General features: G+C 38.4%; 1 protein-coding gene across 1 annotated transcript in view; it reads right to left on the reverse strand.

The window, feature by feature from the left end:
- Positions 1–24,900, reverse strand: part of TMX4 (thioredoxin related transmembrane protein 4) — a 42,640-nt gene that overhangs the window by 14,255 nt on the left and 3,485 nt on the right. The window contains exons 2-5 of the mRNA XM_004276457.4: positions 20,733–20,848; positions 11,772–11,817; positions 10,010–10,138; positions 3,122–3,167 (exon numbers count right to left, since the gene is read on the reverse strand). Of these exons, the coding sequence (XP_004276505.1) occupies positions 3,122–3,167; positions 10,010–10,138; positions 11,772–11,817; positions 20,733–20,848 (337 nt within the window). The remainder of the gene's footprint in view (positions 1–3,121; positions 3,168–10,009; positions 10,139–11,771; positions 11,818–20,732; positions 20,849–24,900) is intronic.

A 24,900-nucleotide genomic window follows, 5' to 3' on the forward strand; every position in this document is an offset into this window, starting at 1 on the left:
ACCCTATTTCAATCCTATCAACCGTGGTTAAAAAATAAGTGAAAAAAGATAAAGTATTCCTTGTTGACTAATCAGTGGAAAAAGTAAAATAATGATGACAACGATGAATAATGAATAAAAGTAACAAAAAACAGTTCTCAAGTACATGATAGGCACCAGGTTCTATGCTAAGCACAGAACAACTGTCTATGGCAGGGAAAACAAATGGGTTGGGAAACATACAGCGGGTGGACTAGCAACCCATCCATGGGACACTGCTGCTGAGAAAAGACTGACTCCTATCTGTCTATGCATCCACAAAAATCTCAGTATGGTAAGAGACTGTGGATTGGCATCAACAATCTTGCCTCACTGGCATTAGCCCCTCTGCGTCTTTCTTTCTTCCCTGTTTTTACCTTCTTCCTCACAGTCTTTACACTCTTTTAGTTCCAGTGCTGTGTTTCTTCTATTCACTGTTAATACAGTTGCACTACAGTTTTATATTATCTAGACTTGAGTTAAAAACAGATTATGTTCCCCACAATTACATACTCAACATTGATGTGAGGATCTTGGGCACAGGAGAAGAACCAGCTAAATAAGCTAACTGAGCAGCCAGGTGGTCAGCTAGGAGAACGGGCTTAAGTATCAGCAGTTCTGTAAGGACAAGGCAAACTATAGCTAGAGGTTGCAGTGGGAATCAGAGACTGATGCATAGCCAAGGACTGGGTCACACCAGGCCAGAGATCATACCCTCTGAATAAGAGGACAAGGGCTGAATTCTGAAAACACAAGTGGTGAGAGCCCTTCCCAGAGATTTGATGAAAGGCTGGGGACTTGTTTCTAAGAATAAAAGAAATTACAAAAGTTTGTCAAGAGGCTTGAGGAAACCAGATGCTGATACAGAGAGTAATACCAGATTTCTATTATAGATATTTAAGGTAATGTGTACACATATGAGGAGACTAAAATAACCTACAAACCTACCATCTATATTCTTTTAGTCATGTACATCCCCACCCCGCCCCCCACCACACATACACACACAATCTACAATCAGGGCAAATGTATTAGTGACCCCAATAAATATAAATGGACTAACTTTATCAGTGAAAAGAATTACTTCTTGCTATATGCTTTTAAAAAGATTTACTTAAAACATAACAACAAAAAGGTTGAAAGTAGAAAAAAATATCCCAGGTATACACTAACCAGAGAGAAAAAATATGGTATTAATATTAGACAAAATGACCTAATAGAATGTAAAATGCAATTGCTGTTTGTCAAATTCTACAGTTTATCTTATAAAATTGTATTTTTTGTTCTTTTAAAAAATATCTGGAAAGTCTGAACATATGTATATATAAAATATATAAATATCATATATACTTTACTTCTCAGTCCTAATAAGAACATCTTAATTGGTTATTCAGAGATGGATCATATTCTATTCTCCAAATGGCCTTTTCTCTTAAGTCCAATGCATCCACACAGAATCCATCCATGCTGCCCAAGGCTGTGCACTGTGCCTACAAAGATAAAACATCAACTCCTGGCCTTGATGTGCTCCAAATGCCACACATCGTAATCATTTGCATGACATGATGAAAAACTGCAACTCCTTGTTTATCAGTCAAGCTATAAGAGGTCTGAGCAATCATTTATTTTCCCTGGTACTATCTTTGAAAATAAAACTACTCTTTAACAATGTGTGAAGGTCACAATCAGCTTCCATCTAAGCTCTTCTTAACCCTCAGAACAAATTCATCTCTTGACCTGCAGTTATAATAGATTCTGTGCTAAGATCTTGATGATGATTCCTCACACTTATTAATTAATCCTCTTGGATTAGACATTATATAGCTATAAGGTTTTCAGATAGCTATCAGAATATATGACTCCATCAACCTTTAGTGTCAAAATACTGCAATAGGCTGAATCCCTTACTCTCAGTTCCTGGTTTGTAATTCATAATTCTCAACCTTTGAATAAACTTCTTGCCAATATTACGAAAATATCAGAAGAAAACCATATGAAACTCAAACTATCTGAAAAGGGAAAAACGCTAGTTATTGTTTAATATGATAAACAAATGTCAAAAAAAACAGTTAACAAATCTTAACCAAAAAAAGACTGAATCTAAGTTACCAATTTGCTTTCTGTTTTAAAAATTAAACAAAAAAAACCCTAAAGTAGGTATCTCACAAGGCAGGAAATATAATACAACTGAGAAACTAGGACACAAAAATTTGTTCTTAAATCTCCCTAAACATACAGTAAATGCATGAAAAACAGAGAGTCTTCATGAGCTCCCTGAATATTAAGTTCCAAATATGATGCATGACCTATAATCATAGCTTAGAAAAGACAAATATAGGGAGGGACTCACTTCTAAAGATCTTTTGAAATACTTTAAGGATATATATCTAATTTCACAGCAATTTTGTCAAATCTGGTAGGATTTATTAGTTCACCCTACATGTAAAGAGGAGCAAAAGCTTATGTGATACATTCAAGATTATGTAACAGTTCAACATTTTAACCTAAATAAGTTCTAAGCCACTGAAAGGATTCAGTGAAATGATACAATCACACATATCAGGGGCTCTCTTCCTTAAAGGGCCACATCATAAATATTTTAGGCTTGTGGGCCATATGATCTCCATCACAACTACTCATCTCTACCACTGTAGTGTGAAAGCAGTCACAGAATACAAGTAATAAGTGCATGTGACTGTGTTCCAACAAAACTTTATTTACCAAAAAGGGTGGCCCGGCCCACACACAAGTTGGCTGATCCCTGACAAATATTTGATCTGTAGGGAGATTACAACAATGGGAAAATAAGATGAAGAGAAACCACATAAGCCCTTTCAGCTTTGTTAAAAGGATTCATTACCGATCTAAGAAAATATGACTTTGACACAGTAGTTACAGGTCTCTGTCCAATTTATGTCCTTAGAAGGACACAAAGACACACTTCCACTGTGACCCCATGTAAGAGTAGTTCTGTGACTTAAAAAGAAAACGGAAATTATAAAACCATTTATAAGTGTTTATTTTCCAATTATTTAGACGCTACCGTTTCACTCTTAAAAAAAAACCCTCTGCCAATATAATAATAAAGGGCATATTTACTCACCCATATCTTGCCAGAGATACTAAAAAGACCAGCCATTCCAGACATCCTAAAAAAATAAAGAGAAGGAGAACCACTGGTGATGTATGGTATTAAAAAACAAACAAACAAACACAAGATTCAAGTCACAAGGACTACTCCTCCACTTCTTGCAATACATTGTCCTCTCTCCTGGATTCATTTCCATCCTTATAGAGCTTAGACCCCATGGTCACCATCTGAATTACTCTGCTCTAAATACGGTCAAGTCCCTGATCCTTTCTCCCTGCATGGTGCATGCCTGGCGAAATCCCTAACCCTGAGCAGCTGAATGTCTCTGGGGAAAAAATCACGATCTCCCCTCACAGTCACAAACCTCAGCGAGCACTCAATACGGCCCAGTCCCACTGTTATCTTTTAGGCTCTTACCTGAGAGCCTATCATATCCTTTTCTCTCCCTTCAAACTTTACACACCCTCCCCTCCCCATGCACTCTCAGCTAACAAACACTGCTTGTCTGTCACTGTGAAACCAGAGCCATTATGTGATCTCTCTTATCTTCCCAGCAGCAAATCTGAGCCTGGTGTACAACTGCATCCACCTTCTCCTATTGCAACAGAGAAAGTCTACCTGCCTGAGCACAGTCCAAACCCTCCACTCGTGCCTTGCACCCCATCCCTTCTGTCTTGCTAATGACTTGGTTTTTCCTGTCATCCCATTTCTTGCATCAGCAATTTCTCCCTCTCTGCTGGATCATTTTCATCTGCACGAAAACATGTTCTACCCTCTCTCATCTTTTGAAAAGAGCATCACTGGACCTCAGACGGCCCTCCAGCTCAGCTTCACAAACTTCTCCAAAGAGAAGCCTATACTTGCTGCTGCTTCTTCCTCACCGTATCTTTAACCCATTCAAATCTGGCTTCCATCACTACTGCACTATCACTCCTTGTCAAGGCCACAATGACATCGCATTGCTTCACTCAATGTCTCTATCTCAGACTTGATCTCTCTTAACCCCTTGGTAACATGGGACACGACTGACTATTCCCTCCTTCTTGAGCACCTTTTACTTGGCTTCTAGGAAACTGTGTACCCTCACCTGTCCTCCTGCCTCACCGGTACTCATTTTCAATTTCCTTTTGCTGACTCCTTCTCTACCCAACTTCTTAACTTTGGAGTGTCCTGTGGCTCAGGCCCAAGCACTTTTCTTTTTCTCTCTCTCTAGGTGATCCCCTTCCTTTTAAAACTTTAAATACCATCTATATGCCTTGTATTTGTGTTCCTGAATTCTCCATGGAGACCCAGCTCCATGCATCCAACTTGGCAGCTCTACAAAGAAGTCTGCATCTCAAAATTTCCATGTCCAACCCTGAACCCTTGATTTTCTCTTGCTCAAATCAGTAACTGGTACCAAGACCATCAAATTCTCAAACCAGAAACCAAGGAGTTGTGTGTGTGTGTGTGTGTGTGTGTATGAATCTTCCCTCTCCTTCACCTGAGCAAAGTCTACCTTTAAAACATATTTTATTTTGTTTTTAATAGTAAAACATTAAAACATTTTACAACTACATTTACATCATATAAAAATTTAAATTTCATTTAAAAGTATCAATTATAGTGGTGTTGGATTCACATTAGCAATCACTACATGATCAAAGAGAGTGCTTTCCTTTGCTTTATTACACAGTTATTTCTATTGAGTTAACTACTCAAGTTTCAGACTGCTTTATTTTTTTTCTCCAGGTATACTCCTTTCTTTAGGGCTCCTAAAGCTTCAAACAATTGTTCCTTCCTATCTTTAAACTCAGTCCTGTCTCAGTTTAATTCAACATCTATTAGCAGACATTGATTTCAATCTTATTCTTCTTAGCTATTATTATGACATACAGGGAAACAAAAGAAGCATCAAAGCTTAACATTTGCCAAGTGTTTTTTATTTATTAGGGGCCATGATTAGCACTGAATCTCAGTCTTCAGGGAAGAGCTGGGAAAGTGAAAACTATGATCTCATCTTCCATTTAGAGACTAAAAAGCCTGCTGTAAGTGGGCTCTGAGTGATGCTAAGTTTAATCACTTGGTTAACCAGTGATTGAGACAGACCTCTCCAGTGGAAATGCAGTTTTCCCTTGGTAATGGGTAGGTCATTTGTGGGGTGATATGTTGGCACCATACAAATACCCATTACCCCACAATCTTCTGCCCAAGAGTTTTACAAGTATTGATGACAATGGCCCTGGTTGGCCATCATGCTACTTTCATGCATCCACTCCACACGATTCCTATAACATTTAATAAACTGTAATATTATACTTATGTTCGGTATTCGGAAGGCATCTGAAGTTGTATGGCACTTAATTTAAAAGGCTTTAAAGGCCTGTTCAGCAGTCACTTGTTAACAGCAGAACTATAATTTTATTAGCACCAGCTTCTAAGTCTGTAGTGGTTCCCAACTTTGGCTGCTCCACAGGAACACGAGGCTGCCCCACCAGTACCAGTGTAATCAGAGTCTCTAGGATGGCAGCCAGGGGTCAGTAGTTTTCAAAAGTCCACAGGTGATTCCCCTGGACAAGTAAGGATGCAAACCACTGCTCTCAATCATAGTAATGGCACTTCTTACCACTTCAAATTCAGAAAGGTAGAGTTTTGGCGAATCAATAAGCTGACTTTACAGTTCTCTGAAAATGTGAAGAAAGTGCAACACTGTCAGTTTTCGCTAGAAAACTAGTGCTCTTGAAACTCATAATTCCTTAAGAAGAATCCAACATCACAGACGTTAAGCCACACTGCATGATTTTTGGGAAATCGAGTCCAGAATAAGGCATGTTTTCTGCCCAATTCTCAAAGAGATCACACTAATATTGTATAAGTGATTAAGAAGGGCCCAGACCTGGAATCCACGACAAAGAAATGAAGCTGATAATTTGGTGGAGGGAGCAGAGACGGCAGCAGCCTAATTTTGCCTACGGGGTCCAAAAGTGGCCTTAAGTAAGCTTCCCTCAGAGAAGAAATTGACATCATCATGAAATACTAATGATACTCAGATATTTCAAATCTATCCCTAAGCCATTTTTTTCAACCAGAAATTTACTGCATTTCCCAAACTACACAAAAGTAAAAGTTTCAAGTAAGAGCCCAACCATCAGTCATGTCCATCTTTCTGCAAAAGTCACACAAAAGGATGATGGAGAGAACATCTTTATAACAGTTACACACTTCAAAACCACAAGCACCCAACCCAAGGGTATGTTAGCTAGAATTATGTAAGATTCACCTTTTAATTGTGTCCTGTGTCCTGCCAGGTCCGGTAAGGAGGGCTCTCACCCAGCTGGCAGGCCAGGTGTGACAGTCAGGCGCCTCCTTCCCCCATCCCCACCCCTGGCCCCCTGCCTACTGATGAATGTCCCTGAAGCTGAGTGGTGAGAGGTGGGAGCAGACAAGTGGCCCAGGTGGGCAGCGGGAGGAAAGCCTTGTTTGTATGTTATAACAATGACAGTGATGCTCATGACAATGGGACTGCTCAAGCTCAAACCGTGTCAACAATGCGGATACAGAGCCTCAGGAAGACTGAAGACATGAGCATCTATTTGTTGGCCCTGAGTGGGCAGCAGCCGGAAAGTGAAAGTGCCACTGGATCCCTCTCCCTCTCTTCTGCATTACAGCTCCCATCTTACCTGGTCCATCACAAGGAGGGAGCCTGGGTCAAAGGGTGGCCCAGAGTGGCAGGGATGCCAGGAGGGGACAGAAGGAGCTCTGGGGTGAGGAGTGAAAAGAGAGAAAAGTCTCACAGGCACTCCAGCCACCAGTTGTCAGAGGTTCTCCAGGCCAGGCCAAACTACAGGAAGGGAAGCCCCGAGCAAGGGGAGCTGAAACCCGAACACGGTCAAAGTGATGACTGGAAACGCTTAATCCCTCTGTCAGTCAAAGAAAAGCTGCTGTGTCTTCAGTCCCCATCACTAAGGAGGCCCAGCACATTATTGGATTCTGGGTACTGGAGAAAAATGCATGCCTCATTAAAGAGGTCTTGCCAATCACAAGGAAGCAGAGCATCCATGGGCAGCTGCCTGGTCCTGGCATCTCAGTTTGGCATGGAGGGGTGGCAGCTGCTCTTTGGGGGAAATCTCTCTCACTTCACCTGAGGCAAAGCTGCTGGCAACAGTGTCTCCATTTAGAGGCTCCCCTGAGTGCCTGAGGGAGCTCTCCTAAATGCCACCAGTGATGTGCACCACAGCACCGCCACTGTTCAACCTCAGCACCCACTCTGCACGGCCACCAGTGGTGGCCCCGCTCAGCAGGCAAAACTCAAGGCCATTCTCACTGCAATAGGATGAGGCCAACCTGCAATACGGACCTCAACCATGTCCCTCAGGAAGAAGTTAGAATCTTATTTCAGTCTATTATCTATTGTAACCGGCCCAAAGCAGCTTAGAGCAACCTGCTAATTTTTGTCACCACCAATAATCACAGGGGGATAAAGGCCACCCCCACCCCACTAGAGAGACCACTCCCACTACCTGCAGCCCAAAGGGGCACAAGGCACTTCAGTTAGGTTTTGCAGCCCCCATTCCATTGGTCTGGGTGGGGTCAGATGGGTATAATAATAGGGCATTGTATTTATGATTTTCAAAACGAGTTCTTACCTTTAACAGAATGACACATTTGGTATCTCTTTCAAAACAATTGATTAAAAAAAGCTATAATTTGATGATCATTATAGGTGGATAAAGGGTACATGGGGGTTATTGTACTATTTTCTGTACTTTTATGTATGTTTGAAAGTTTCCATAATAAAAAGTGAAAAAAAAAATTGAGTTCTTGTACAAAAATATAGAACAAAGTGGCTCATACCATTATGATTTGTGTATGATTCATACTTGTTACAAGCAAAATAACATGTTGCCTTAAAATACTACCAGAATATAATAAGGAAAAAAATGGAAATGGATGAATTCCTAAAAATGCCACACATCTACTGGTAGCTACAATTTCCAAATTCAATACATCATTCCCAAGATAAGTTAAAAGGCAAACATTTTGGGCTTCACTGGTGGCACAGTGGTTGAGAGTCCACCTGCCGATGCAGGGGACACGGGTTTGTGCCCCGGTCCAAGGCAAACATTTTAAAAGGAAGGTCTGAAAAACATACATTTTTCAAAGGATCACCTGCAAGTTTAAGAATTAATTCCAAGTTTTCTACATTCTCAGAACTCATAAAGTCTCAAAAATCCTGTGGATCAGTCCCTTTTCCAGCCCACTTTCTAACCTTCTGGAATATGAAACCCATACACCATCCAGTGACACCTCCAATTAACAGCTGGGTTGCCACGCTATACTTCTCGGCTGAAGGCCCAGATTCCTACCCAAACACCTTGCGCCACCATGGCTACTTTTTAGCAAGGTCTGCAAGGTCCAGTGACTCAAAATTTCCCTCAGTCTCCTTAACTGGCTGTGGCCATTTTGGCAAGCTTGTCTCATGATGACCCCTGCAGGGGCTCGGCGTGGTGGGACGTGGAGTGGCAGGCACGCTGCCACCGGCGCGAGATGGCTTCCAGCATGTGGGGCAGATGTTTAAAACATATTTTAGATCCACCCATTCTCTCCATCCCCACTGCCACCACCCTGATCTGCACTGACACCATCCCTGGGCTAGACTCTACCTGTCTTGCCTCTCCACATGGCCTTTTCCACTCTCTGCTCACCGCGTGCGCTGCTAACATCCCAGCTCCTCACTGGCCACAGGCCTGCATGATCTGCTTCCTGCCCTCCTCGCTTTCTCAGTTTACATTCCTCTCCCACCCTTTCACTGGCCACCTTTCTGCTCCTCAACACACGGAGCTCTTTCCGATTTGGGGCCTGTGCGGATGCTATGCCCGTTCCTGGGAACGTTCCTCCCCTGCTCGTCACCTGGCTGGGCCATGCTGTCTTTAGATCTCACTTGCAGTCCTCCCCTCAGAGCAACCTCTCCTAGCCCCCATCTAATGTCTAATGCAGGGCCACACTCCCACAATTAGTCCCTGACTTAGTAAAGGTTTATTTTTTGTTTTTTTCTGAACAGTCCTTATCTAGACTATGATTCTTTACATCCCTAGTTTTTTTCTTAATCTGTCTTACTTTAAGTCACCCGAGGAGAGCAGAGGAGTCACATCTGTCTTGTTCACTGCTGCACATCTAGCACTTGGAACAGTACCTGCATAAAATCAGTGCTCACATATTTGCAGAATGAAATGCCAGAGATGAGCTGCTTTTAGAATAAGCCATGTATTTCCTATAAATGCTACCAGATTACTTATTCCTGAAATATGGCATGATTTGACCCTATTTCAGCAGGGACATTCCTTACACTTATATATACTAATATAAAATTAATTACAAATATGACAATTCACTCAAAATTAAAACTGTGAAAAAGTTATTATGGCTTGGCCTTATCTGTCTCACCAAGCATTATACAGTTTGCCATTATGGCCAAAAGTTACCCCAGCAGTATTCTGCTAGGCAGCCAAAGACACCATCAGTCTTATTTTCCACACGGATACATGAGCAATTCCTTCATGAACTATAATTCAAGAAACAGTTGCTCCTCTATCTTATGAATAATTTATACGGAAGGAAGGATGGTAAATGGTGTTCACCATATTTTGTAAAGAGAAAACAGGTGACATGGTGCAGAAGTTAGAGGAGAGGATTTCTGTAACCCACCTGAATCTGGGTACTTAATTCCCAGTATCCTAACAACCAGCTGAAACATATGTGGGTCACAAAACCAGAAACACAACATGGGCCAAGCATAGGCATGTGTAGTCTGGGTAACCAGAAGTGAATATGAAGAAAAATGTAGACTGTCAAGTTCTATGGGTTGTTAACTTGAGACCTTCTGTTCTATTAATAACACCTTGTCATTAAAAAACAAGTTACGTTAGAGAAGCCGGGGATTTCCAGCCAGTCAGAGGCTCAACTGATTGCCACTTCTTCTCTAAGATATAGTTCTGCAGGTCTTCATAGATTCCTGGGCCACGGTAACGGCGGAATATCCCATCCTTTGCACTGTAAATTATAAAAACAAATAGAAAATAAATCCATTAAAATATCAAGTATTACAGACAATGAAAATCAAAATAACTATTGGTTTTACATGTGAACTCCACTCTGAATTTTAACTTGGCTCAAATGAAGAAAAAGAAATGTTATAGTTAGGTATAAGTCAGAAAGCACGCATAAATACTTATCTAGTACAAATGAGGAATTCCAAAACAGAAAGTATTAAATATTCTATTTTATTACTGCACAATTTGTGACTATAAGCAAAGTCCTTGGCACTGTCTAATCTGCCAAGTTACTTTTTATTATTTTTGCAACCAATTATTCCGATTTTTCTCTTATAGCAGCAAAACAGCAATTGTTATCAAGTTTTAAAAAATTGTATCCAAATTTCCAAATCTATGTCATCCAAGTCCCTCCCCTGAAAATTAACAAAATGCCTCTTAGTCTCACATACGCCTTTCGTCTTCCCTCCCTCTCGCTTTCTTGCCAGTCAAGCTTCCTAGAGGAGGAGTCTACACTTGCCATTTTCTCCTCTTACATTACTCATTCAACACTCCTGCAGTCGGGGGTCCTGCGTCCATGACTCCATGGAAACTGCTCATATTAGAGGTCTCCAATGACTCTTAAGTGCCATATCCATGGAGCGCTTTTCTGCCATTTTTCCTGGGTGGGTCATTGGCACTGTCCACTGCTGAGCCTCCCTTCCCTTGGCTTTTATGACATGAGCTCTCTGGACTTCTTCCTACTACTCTGTCCATCCCTTCTCATTTCCACACTCCCTGTTTCCCTTTGCAGATGTCCTAATGGTGGTCAACTCAGGTTCTATCCTTGATCTGCTTCTCTTCCCAATGTATCTATTTCTCATTGTCTATATTTCTACTGTTATCTAAACCCCAGTATGTATCTCTAGCCTAGATCTTTCTTAAGAGCTTTAGATCCTGAAATCAAGCTATCACCTAAACTTCCCCATTTGGAATTAGCATAAACCCTTCACATTATCTTCTCTATTCTGGCCTCTATCTTCCAAACTTCACCTTATTCTAACGGCTCCTCAAAGGCTTTCACTAGTTAAGAATGGCCCATTGGTAAGTCATCACAGGCTCCTTCCTCCTTATGGCTAATCAATCACCAGTTCCAATGATCCCATCTCCTAAGTATCTCCGGAATCCATCCCTTTCTCCTTCCCCCCTCTCACTACCTAAGCCTCTCTGGCCCCATCACCCAGGATGATCCAGCTGTACCCTATGGGCCAGCCACAGAGAACTAGTTACAGTTCTCTGAAGGTTATCTCCTTTTCTCCTGGGCTTTTCCATGATACATCCTCTATCTGGAAAGGTCTTCTCTACCTTGCCTGCTTAACCTATTCCTTCCTATCTATTAAGAATCATCCCATCTTTTACATCATCAGAAAAATCTTCTTTGACCTCCTCACCTATTTGCTACCTGAAATTAGGTTCCTTTCTCTGTAGCACCCTGAGCATTCCTCTCTTCTAATCACTATCATTCAGTGCAGACCAGTCTTTCTCCCTTCAAATGCTAAGCTGCATGAGTGACGGTTATGGAAAACAACTTAGAATACTGGTACACATCTACTGATTTCTAATCTTTGTAAAACCAGAAAATTATTTGAACTTACTGAAAAAATGCTGGGAGGGTAGTGACAAAGAAGCGGCCACTCAAACCTACAAGAAGCATAGACAAAAAAAGTTACAAGTCAAACTCAGACTAAACCAAGCATCTAACTTAAGGTGCAAGAACAAACAGCCTTGAGCTTGTTCTTACAACCACATTAGCAAAATCTTTCCCATTACTGAATCACATTTACTATTTTTTTAAAATAAATTTTTACCCATTTTTATTTACCTAACACTTTCTAGTCATGACATACAACTTGCTTATCTTTGATGTGTTAAACTAGAGTTTTCTGGCTTGTGTAATACTTAGAATTATATGGTGGCTGAAAGGATAGGTTTTAGAGACATGCAATCTGGGTTAAACAACTAAATTCTCCATTTACTAGCTTTGTGTCCTTAGATAAATTACTTAACCTTTCTGAGTCTTGGCTACCTCATCTATAAAATGGGGATATAAAAGCCTAACTGAATTGTTCTGAAGTTATATTGGATCATTATATCAAGTGTGTAGCACATAGTAAAGGACTCAATAAATAATAATAGGTATTATTACATCAGTCATACATTTAAAAAATAATAAGGAATACAAAATAAGTTATGTATAATCTTTGCACATTTATAATATTTGCAAGTACTGTCAAGGGATTCTATATACATTAAATAGATTTTTTTCAATTTGTCTTGGCAAACCTTTACTAAACACTAACTACATATCAATTGTTATGCCAGGTACACCGTGAAGACAAAGATAAAGAAAACCCTTAGTCACTCAGCAAATATTTACTAAGCACCTTCTTTGTTCTGGGCACTGTGATAACTATTCAAGATATAGATAAACAAAAAATGCGTACAGTCTAGTGGCAGAGGGAAAAACTTAATCAAAATAATCACAACGATGACTACAAACAGCGATTGATGATATTAAGGGGCATGCAACAAAAACCTGAATGATATAGGAGTAATGAGCATAATGCTCTTTAAATGTTTACAAATAAATAATGTTTATGTGGGCACCAAAAGTGAGTAAGCCTGGTTCTGGCAAAGAGAAGCAAAGCTGAAGGCTATCTCTGGCCAGCATGGAAAAATGAGACATTATTTTCACCTTTCTCAAAACTTCTGCTTTTCCCATTGAAGAACAATCTGGACAAAATGAAATAGCTATTCAAATAAAGTGGCTCAAATTTTACATCTCTCCTGTCTCACCTGCAATTTGAAACACTGAAGCTTTACTTTTAATAACACGGGAAATTTGCTTATACCCATTCTATAAGTTAAACCTATATTCAGTATAATAATTATTAATTAATGATGAGTCTTCCCAAAAAACAATTACTTCTTTTTTTCTGATATCAAACCAAGTAGACTCTAAAACATCCCTATGGCACATTTACTACATACACTTATCATTGTACATCTGGGGGGGGGGGAAAAAGGTTGTACTGGCAGTTGCAAAAACACATGTGACCTGAGAAGTCCACTGAGGATTTAACAAGCATGTTCACCTCTAACATTGTTTGGAAATACAGCCCAGCAGGGGAACAAGGGTATTTTTTAATAAATTTCCAATGCTAAATTACTAGGGGAAAAAGCATTGGTAATCCTAAACTATTATATGCTTTAAGCTTAAAATAATTACTGCAAACAGTTTCACCTCATTTCTCTCCTAGCTAGAGATTCTTATGACCATTCAAAAATTTTATCTAAGGAGTTACAGTATTAAGGAATTATGCTTTGTTTATATGGCCTTTTAAAGTAGAATGAACAAACAGCATCCCATCGCTACCTCAAGTTTCTATTTAGATTTTATTTTTATCAGAATAAATAGGATTTCTAATATATGTTAGGTATCACTGAAAGCAGTATTTTTAACTTGTTCCTTAAAATCCTTCATGTGATCTTGGTCATCATTGGCCATGGCAATAAATAAAAAATAAATACATCTTTTTTTTTTTTTTTTTTTTTGTGGTACGCGGGCCTCTCACTGTTGTGGCCTCTCCCGTTGAGGAGCACACGCTCTGGACGCGCAGGCTCAGCGGCCATGGCTCACGGGCCTAACCGCTCCGCAGCATGTGGGATCCTCCCAGACCGGGGCACGAACCCGGGGCACGAACCCTCCCAGACCGGGGCACGAACCCATGTCCCCTGCATCGGCAGGTGGACTCTCAACCACTGTGCCACCAGGGAAGCCCAAAAATAAATCTTAAAAGTAGTTTATAAAACATTAACTTACACAAAATCTTAAAAGTAGTTCATAAAACGAAAAGACAACCCTCAGAATGGGAGAAAATATTTGCAAACGAGTCAACGGACAAAGGATTAATCTCCAAAACATACAAGCAGCTCATGCAGCTCAATATTAAAAAAACAAACAACCCAATCCAAAAATGGGCAGGAGACCTAAATAGGCATTTCTCCAAAGAAGACATACAGATGGCCAAGAGGCACATGAAAAGCTGCTCAACATCATTAATTATTAGAGAAATGCAAATCAAAACTACAATGAGGTAACACCTCACACCAGTTAGAATGGGAATCATCAGAAAATCTACAAACAACAAATGCTGGAGAGGATGTGGAGAGAAGGGAACCCTCTTGCACTGTTGGTGGGAATGTAAATTGATACAGCCACTATGGAGAACAGTATGGAGGTTCCTTAAAAAATGAAAAATAGAATTACCATATGACCCAGCAATCTCACTACTGGGCATATACACAGAGAAAACCATAATTCAAAAAGACACATGTACCCCAGTGTTCACTGCAGCACTATTTACAATAGCCAGGTCATGGAAGCAACCTAAATGCCCATTGACAGACGAATGGACAAAGAAGATGTGGTACATATATACAATGGAATATTACTCAGCTATAAAAAGGAACGAAATGGGTCATTTGTAGAGACATGGATGGACCTAGAGACTGTCATACAGAGAGAAGTAAGTCAGAAAGAGAAAAATATCATATATTAACGCATATATGTGGAATCTAGAAAAATGGTACAGATGAACCATTTGCAAGGCAGAAATAGAGACACAGATGTAGAGAACAAATGTATGGACACCAAAGAGGGAAACTGCGGGGCGGGGGTGGTGGTGGGATGAATTGGGAGATCAGGATTGACATATATACACTAATATGTATAAAATAGATAACTAATAAAAACCTGCTGTATAAAAAAATAGTTCATAAAACACATTAAATTATACAATATGAATTTCCAGATTCATGAGCCAGCTTACCTGGGGTTAAACTCCACTTCTGCCTCTTAATAGTTTTTAATATGAGACAGTTAATTTAAACTCTCTGGGCTTCAGTTTTCTTATTATAAATGGGCATCACAATTTCTATCTTGCAGTATTGTAGTATTAAGTGATTTTATATTTATATAGCACATAGAAAACAGGGTCTGACATATAAGTACTTAATAAATGTTATTAATTTCTTTATTTAAATCTCTGATTCAAAGTTAGAATAAAATAAGAGGATGTAACAAACACTAGTTTAGTCTTAAGTGCTTTGGAAATTGTGCCTTATTTTGGATAACATAACTTAAAATTTTATAAATAAATGCACCCATGAAAATCAATGTGAAAATAAAAAAGAAACACAGTGATGGATGGTCTCTGAGATTTCTGCATCTTTCTCATTCAGGCTAGACGGTACAACAGCACACTTGTTCCCCAAATGGCTACATTAAAGGGTATAAGAAATTTATAGTTTTTGATATGAATGTCTTCTAATTTTTAATACTGATACTATGAAACGTTAAGGGAGACCTTCATCACCTGAAAAGTTAAACCATGACCACCTTGGAACACAGAAGCACCATGTGAGGTTGTGGCTTTATGATTTAAAAACAAGTATAGATCTTAAAGAATTATAACAGGGCAGCAGCTCATTTCAAGGTTTGCATAATGGTTCACTGACACAAACTTCAGAAAGTATGGAAGAAACAAGCACACCTCAAATACTTAAGGAGACATCCCAAAATTTCTACGGTACCTTTTATACTTTAAGGGTAACTTCCACTTTAAAATGAAGATTGCACTGCAGCATAAAATGACATTAATCCAAAATGCAGAAAAAATTTTAATTTCTTATTAGCAAGCTTATCTTAAACACATATAGCAAAAGAAAAAGAAGAATTAAAGATTAGAGAAATAAAATTTATGGCAGGGAACTAATTTCATATGCAAAAGCACAACAGAAATTATTTAAATTTAATATTAAGAAAATGGGGACAGCTACTAGCTTTTGTTCTATCATTTATTAGCTGTGTTATTTTAGGCATGTTACTTAACCTCTCTGAGCCTCAGTTTTATGAGTAATAATATATAATAGTTTGTTCTTCCTAGGATTGTAATGAAGCTAAAATGTATGTAAGTGCTTAACACAATTACAGGCTGAAGTAAATGCTACTAAATGTTAGTTTTTTTAATTAATTTTTATTAGAGTATGGTTGCTTTACAATGTTGTGTTAGCCTACATTGCAGAACAAAATGAATCAGCCATACACATACAGATATCCCCTCCCTTTCATACTTCCCTCCCATTTAGGTTACCACCAGGCATTAGGCAGAGTTCCCTGTGCTTTACAGTACGTTCCCAGCAGTTGTCTATTTTATACATAGTATCAATAACACATATGTGTCAATCCCAGTCTCCCAATTCCTCCCTCCCCACCCCTTTCCCCCTTGGTATCCAGACATTTGTTCTCTACGTCTGTGTCTCTATTTCTGCCTTGCAAATAAGATCATCTATACCATTTTTCTAGATTCCACATGTATGAGTTACTATACGATACTCGCTTTTCTCTTTCTGACTTACTTCACTCTGTATAACACTCTCTAGGTACATCCACGTCTCTACAAATGACCCAATTTCATTCCTTTTTATGGCTGCGTAATATTCCACAGTTAGTTATTATCACCAAAGAGAGAAGTAGAAGGAAAACAATTTAAAAAAAAAGTAAAACTAATCTTACCTTTGAAATTGAAATAAAGTTGTCAGTAAAAATAGAATACAAAAGACTAAGTTTTACAATTATAAAATTAAAATATCAACACTAACTAAAGTACAGTAAACTAAATTGTCTTCTATAATAAATTAGTGGCTTTAAAGACAGCACTTATTCTTGACCATGGTAAGGGTCTGGTTTACCTCTCATCTAGTGCAACAGCCATGGGTGTTCTGAGCAGCTGCTCTTTTCCTGTCCTGGACAACTAAGCTCATCCGCATGGAACAGAAGGTTCAAGTATATACTCATTAAATTTAATTTTCCAAAGTCAACTCAACTGAAACATCATCTGCCTATGCAGTATTAAACAGGCAATATAATGCAATCTAATCTAAGGCCTGTGCTCTCCTTGACTTCTACATCTCAGCTGTAAAAATGCAGTGTCTTTATAATCCTGAAATCTTATTTTCTATTTCAAATACCTAAAAAATCTCTTATTAGATATACCAATGGAAGAGTTACAGGCATAACTGAAGAGTATGCATTAACACCTCAAAAATTCTTGCTTTCCCTTCTTTTTAAAAAAGAAATGAAATTATCCCTAACTAGCACTCCTGTGCACAGCAGCCCTGATGAAAGATACAGTAATGCAGATCTGTACCCAAATATCAATCTGTATACAGAAATATCTAGTAAAGAGCTCAGCCCTGGGGAAAATAATATCATTTTGACGGCTTCCCACTCATTCAGGAGGTAAGATTTTGTAAAAATGAAGTAAATACTTAAATAGCTTCCAAGAATAGGGACAAGCTGCCCCAGAGGTTTGCCACATGAGGCATGTTCTCTTCATTCAGCTTTCAGGACCCCATACTTCTCCATCTCCTTCCTGCTTCACTGGCTTCTCCTTTTCTGCTGCTGGAACTTCTTTTCTTCTAAATGTTGTAATGCCCCAGTTCTCAATCCACAGAACACTTCTCTGCACACACTCCCTAGGTAATCTCAATTCGTCCCTTTGCTTCAAATACCATCTACACTGATGATCCTTAAATGTCTATCTCTAGCTCACCTCTATTTGGATTTCTATGAAACATCTCCAAATTAAACCCTGTCCCAAACCTGATCCTCCTTCAGTCTCCTCCATCTTCTTTCCTCTCACCAAGTGCTACAACCAATCTACTGGGAAATCCTTTAGGATATTCCACCCAAATGCCGTATCTCCAATCCAGTCACTTACCACTGCTGCTACTAGTGCAAGCCACCATCCTCTCCACTCTGGGCTATTGCATTAACCTCTGAACTTCTCTTCTTGCTTACACTTCCGACCTCCTACAGACAATTTTTCACATAGCCAAATGAATACTTATAAAACATGAATCAAATCATGTCACTCCTGTGCTCAAAACCTTCCAGTAGCTTCCTTTCTATCATACTTGGTATAAAACCTAAACTCCTTGCCATGGCCAACAACAGCCTAAATGGTCTGGTCCCTAGCTCCTTCTCCAGTCCCATTTGTCTCAAGGACCCCACTGGCTACCATATTGTTTCTCAAATAAGCCAATTACTCCTACCTGCACATGCTGTTCGCTCTGCCTGGAATGCTCCTCCCCTAAACCTTGTTGAAATTCATTTCCTTAATTTGTCAAGACCTACAGTCAAACAGCCCTTCCCTGGACATCCTATTAAAATAGTGGCTCCCACCATTTTCTACATTTTTACCCTGCTTTCTTTTTCATCATAGCCCTTACTACCACCAGACATTATTTCCCAGTTTTCTTTTGTGATTGTTTATCCCCTTCACTAGAATGTAAGTTCAATGAGGAGCCAGGTCTTTTCTTCCTTATTCACCTGCACCATTATTTACCTGCATCATTCGTCTGTATCACTGCTATCCAGAACAGGGTCTGGTGCATGGTATCAACTCAAAAATTGGTTGCATAAACATATTATTTCTAAATGCTATTAAAATATTATTTGAAAGCATTAGGTTTGTAATTTAAAGTAAAATTATAAACATAAAATAGTTTTATAAACATAAAATAATCTAAAGTGAAATATTCTCTAGGCCACTCAGTCACGTGTGTAGAATTCTGGCTCCTAATTTTTACTTATCAGTTACAGGTTTTCAGTTGTTACCATTTAAAAGAATTCTAGAGCCTCTACTTTAAAAATACTAAGACACAAAACAACCACATTTTGTTTTTTGAACTTTGTTTCTTCACTAGTTTCATAGGACATCAGACCAAAGACTTTTTTTCTACTTCTTTGAAGAGGTTTTACACTTATATAAATACTATGAGTCAATGATAAATTTGCTTTTAATATATTTTGTCATAATCAATTTCTCTTACTTCATTATCGAAAAAGCATTTCATCCATTCACAATGGAAAAACAGTTTATAAGTCTACATTTTAGGAGGAAAGACAGTATTCAGTTAGACTTTAGATCTGTGAATCCATCACAAAGCTAACTGTTTAATTCGTTTAATTCAAATCATGCTGTGAATTCACAGCAGGTATGCCAAAAGGCTGAAATGGGAATAGGCCGGCTGCATGTCCAAGAAACTCATCATAAAATGTGTCTGGTGCCCACAAATTAACAAGGACTCAAACTATTAAAAATACAAAAACAAGTTTACCACAGATATGTCATTGCAATGATTTGACCTCCAAGCAGGAAAACTAATAGCCAAAATCATGAACTAATAACTATAACTGTCCATCTCTAAATAGCAGAGAGGCAGAAGTGGTTTTGTTTTAAATGCTTAAAAAGATTGAGGCTTGAGGACTCATGGCTTGTAGCAGAAATCTCTCTCCATGGGTTTGTCAACACATAGATCTTAACGGACACCATTCATTTTGTTGTCCCAGTAACTGGTAATTCATTATTTTGTGTTTATTGAACTCAGTTATTACAGAGAAGGAATAGCTACATTTCCACACCTACCATCTTTTTCCCCCTTGTGAAAGGATGCAATAGGTAGAAATTAAATATAGATAGGAAAACAATTACTTATAAAGTTTTAAAATAGTCAAATTTGAGATTTAAATCATAAAAACCCAACTTTTCTCAATTTATATATAATACACAAAGTTACATAAAGTTATTTTTAAACTATAAATACAAATTTACTGTGTGTATCTTTTCAGAATTAAAGTCTCCTTTATCTCCCTCTTTTGAAAAATTATATCATTAACAACTAATAAATGTAGATGGTGACAGAATTAGAAATTTACCATTCTGTAGCTCTTAATAAAATATTTGATTCAGGTAAGATCATTACAGATCTTAAAAGCCTAAAGTATCACCCCACAGATTACTTTCCAGCTACAAAGTGGGGTCTTTTCTTTACAACTGAGATGTTTAGTGTCATCACCTTAACCAAATGCTCAAATTCAACATCACTAATAGTGACAGTACATGTCTTACGACGGGATACAATATAAAGTCACAGCATCACCTTTCCATAAATGTCTAATCCAAATTATGCATTTACACTGAAGTTCAAGTTTACAGAAAATATAAGAACAAGTTAAATGTCACCATAAGGAAACATCTAGGCAAATCCTTGGCCTGTTCTCTTCAGAATATCAATGGCATAGAAAGAATGGAGGACTATTCTAGATTGACAGAGACTAAGAACACATAACAACCAAATGTAATTGGTGAACCATGATTGGATCCTGGTTTAAAAAACTATAAAAAGTCATGTGGGAAATAATTAGGGAGATTTTAATATGCTGAAGTATTGAAGAGTGAAGTCTCATGATGTCTGCAACTTATTTTCAAATGACTTAGCAAAAAAATAATAAAAATATAAATATATATACATATGTATGTGTAAATACAAACACAGACAGATGGCAGATATGCTAAAATATTATCTTGATTTTAGGTGGTCAGTTCATGGGTAATCAATATTCTGGTCTTCCAACTTTTCTGAATGCTTGAAAAAATTAAAATTAAAAGCAACTAACTTTTGCATTTAATGTTCAACATTTACAGTACCTGGTTCTTGAATGACATCTACCTTCCCCACACTGATCTGAAGTATTTCACCATTCTTTGCAAAAGTCTCCCATTCTGAATCAGTCTGCTGACAGGATGGACACCAAGGGGCATAACTATAAAAGAATAATAGCTAATCAATATACATACATGAAAAATATCTGTAAAATAAAATAGAGAAATAGAGTATTTAAATTGACAAAATAAATTCTTAACTAAAGGGAGACACAAAAGCAAGTTTTCCCAAAGTCATTAGACAAAGAAAAACAGAAGCACATTTCCCTCCTAGAATTTAATATAAATATTATGAATATATAACATTTATATTTATATATTATTTATATATTATATTATTTATATATTATAAATACATACTATATTATAATATTATTATATTATTTATATAAGTATGTAATATTTATATATATATTCCAGGAGGAATATCAATCCCCTGGGAAAAAATTAGCCAAAGTTTTAAGATTTTTCACAAATTACTATAATACTTAAAGTATTTTATTTCAATGTTATTGCTACAATCAACCCAAATTTTATCACTTTCCAGATAGTTTTTGATATTTGAGGGTGAATACTGTTTTGAAAGTGCTACTAAAGGAGAACAATTTTCATAAGGGTGCTCCTAAACTAGCCAAACCAGTTTCAAATCCATCAAAGCTACAAATCTGATGAGCAAAGACCACAAGATCTGCTAGTGGGTCCTCAAGAATGTGTGTCATTTCCAAAGATCTGTGGCAGTTCTGAACCATTTCGAGAAAGAAAGCAGAAGCTATAGGCTAAACCAACTCTACCTGACACTTAAGAATTAGAAGAACCTGTGTCTTCAATCAGAACTCTGCTTTTTACATTAATTTTTTTCATTCAATAAACATGAACTGAGCACCAACCAAGAAGCTGAGGCTATAGCTGTGAACAAGACAGATGTGCCTCCTCTCCTTAGGGAGTATACAGTCCAAAGAGGTAATTACAAACCAGGTGGCAAATGTGAGTATAGAAAAGATGGTATAGAGACACTCAGGCGCTGGGTGATCTCAGAAGGGCCCAAAGAGAAAGAAGCAACTGTGCTAAGATCTAAAGGAGGAGTAACAGTCAGAGAGGGATCAAGGAATGTTCTAATCTAAGCAGAGAGAACAATGTGTGTGAAGGTGCAGAGTACTGAGCATTTAACTAAAGTTGTATAAAGAGTTAGCACTCTATTTGAAGCTCCATGGTTAGCCCTAAAGAGGTAAGAGAATTCTGATCAGATTCACATTTTGTAAAATGCACCCAGCAGTTCTGTGGATAATGGATCAGGGAAGAATATGATGGAAGCAAAGAGAAGAGGTAGAAGGCTGGCCCTCTCTAGCTCTATCTTTAAAAAAGACTAGTATAGGGGTTCCCTGGTGGTGCAGTGGTTGAGAGTCTGCCTGCCGATGCAGGGGACACAGGTTCATGCCCCGGTCCAGGAAGATCCCACATGCCATGGAGCGGCTGGGCCCGTGAGCCATGGCCGCTGAGCCTGCACGTCCGGAGCCTGTGCTCCGCAATGGGAGAGGCCACAACAGTGAGAGGCCCGCATGCCGCAAAAAAAAAAAAAAAAAAAAAAGACTAGTATAGCCAATTCCAAGATCATTCTAAAAGGTCATTAATCTTCCCATTATAGCTCACTGTCCAATCCCTGAGGTCCAGGAGACATGGACCAGAGAACATGGTCCAAGAACAATCTGCTGACATGACATCTTTGAATGTGGATTTTTCTATAAACACTGTATACCTACACTTCCAAGGCAAAGTACATCCTGGTATACAGTAAGTGCTCAATAACTGTTTGCAGAATACATAAGTGAACAAACTTTAAAGAAAATTATATTCTTCATCTGAGAAAATAGTTGTTTTCTACATATTTTCTAAATATCCAAATGGCAGATGAGACTGGGGCAAGCAGTTGGTAAACTCTAGGGAAAAAAGGAACATTTTATTATTAAGTACATTTCAACAGGCATTTCAATATATTGGATAAGAGTTCTGCCAGAGGCATCAGAGAGACCAATTACAAATTAACCATGTGTCTTTGAGCAAGTTAATAATCCCTCCATGCCTCAGCTTTCTCAACTATAAAATGGGATAATAACAGCAGCTACCTTAGAAGGTTATTGAAAGATTAGATGACACATGTAAAGCAGGCACATATTAAGAAAATCATTAATGTAAATGACATTTGTAATATACGCCTGGTTTCAGAGACATTTTTATGATGCGTTAGCTCATCTGAACCTTATGGCCTCACTGTTGTAAGGCAACAAGGCAGATTCAGAGAGACTTGCTGACAGTCACCTCAGACCACACAGAGCAGGAACACAGATGGAGGTATTTGTGTGATAAAAATGTCCAAGGAAAATAAGATCCAACAGAGAAAGACAGAGAGACAGACAGTAGGAATAAGAAAGACATTACCAAAAGAAAGGAAGAAAGTTTGAGGTACAGTTTAATTAACTTCTGATCCTCTTTGCTTTGTTTCCCTAGAACAGTTTCTGCATACAACTGTTTCTGCATACAACATATTTGCTGTATCAGTAATGGTTAAATCATGCAAATTTCATCATTTTAAAAAATCCTAGTCCCTAATCTCTAGACAGACTATTATATAAATAGAGATTTTGGTGAAACTGACCCTCAAAATATACAAATGCCACTGAGGTAATTTTAGATACTCCATTTTCTTTGTCGCTTTTACCCACTGGTCTGTGGCACTGTTAATGCCATTATTGCTAAGATTTAATCAGAGTTTATTGTGCTGGAATGTACCAAGGTCATCCATTAACCTAGTGTGTTCTTTTGGTGACGGAGATAAAGCAGCCCTGAGTCTCAGAAGTGGGAACTGGTCCACTGTTGTTGCAACTTTTTAAACTATTAGTATTCTTTTGTATCTAAAAGATAGTCATTTAGGATCTACCATGACACCTGCTAGAGAAATTTCACTAGAATGAACACTCCATGAAGGCAGTGACTGGTGCATTGCTTGTACCTAGAACAGAGCCTGGCACATTCTAGGTCACAGTAACTATTTATTACATCAATGAACAAAGGGGAGGTGATAGTGATTATCCTTAGTACCTAAGAAAATATATACAGCTGTTTCCTTCAGTGATATACTAGCTCGTTATTAAAGAACAATTAAAGTCTATTATTCATTCATTCACTGAGTCAAAAAGTATTTATTGAACACCTAGAACTTGACAGTTATTAAGGTTCTGTAAACAGGAGGAGGAAAAACTTTGTTCCTCTACTTAAAAGCTTATCATCTAGAGGAGGAGTAAGACAAAAACCAAGTACAAAAACATATAAATTGATTATAAGTTGTGATAAGGTCATGCTAGATACAAATAAGAAAGAATTTTCCTGGGTGGTTTGGGTACAGAGAAAGCAGGGCACCTGTATGAATGGTAAGGAGTGTCAGGAATGAACTCAAAGCGATGTTCTTAGTTTGCAGAAATTACAGAGATGCTAAGTCATGGGTGGACCTCTGAATCCCATAGGGAAAAGGCCTCCTCTTATATGGGTCAGGGTGCAGGCCAGCTGAAAGCATAAGCATGAGTCAGCCAGGCTCTGTGCCTTCCTCCAGGCTCCCCCACTATACAACTACTCTCCTCAGCTTGCACTGGGGATTGCAAAGCTCAGGCCAGCATTCTAGTTCTGGCCTTGCCCACCACTTACTAAGGATATGGGTTAAAGCTTTAACCTCCCAAGTTTTCGTCTCCTTTAGTTAATGAGAATGAGAATAATGATCCTGCACCAGATTTCTGGGATGCTCAAATTCTGAAAGAGGGCATTCTGAATTGCTTACACTGATGTTAGCAATGTAACTATTTACTGTGATGATAATGACGATGGAGAAGATGTGGATGATTACCCTTTGTGGAAACAATGTGAAATCAAATACTTCTATGTTAGCCTATAAGCTCCTCTTTTGCATGCTTTTAAATTACCCATAACAGTACCTAAGGCAGTGGTTTCCAGTCAGAGGCATTTGGAAGTGTGTATAGGGGATGGAGGTTTAAATATTTTTGATGTCACATGGCTACTAGAATGTTATGGGCAGGGGCCAGGGATGCCAAAGGTTCTGCAATGTGTGAGCCATCCCCACATATCAAAGAACTGTCCAACTCAAAATGGT

This window comes from Orcinus orca, chromosome 16 (genome assembly GCF_937001465.1).
Source record: "Orcinus orca chromosome 16, mOrcOrc1.1, whole genome shotgun sequence".
In the NCBI taxonomy this organism is placed as follows: domain Eukaryota; kingdom Metazoa; phylum Chordata; class Mammalia; order Artiodactyla; family Delphinidae; genus Orcinus; species Orcinus orca.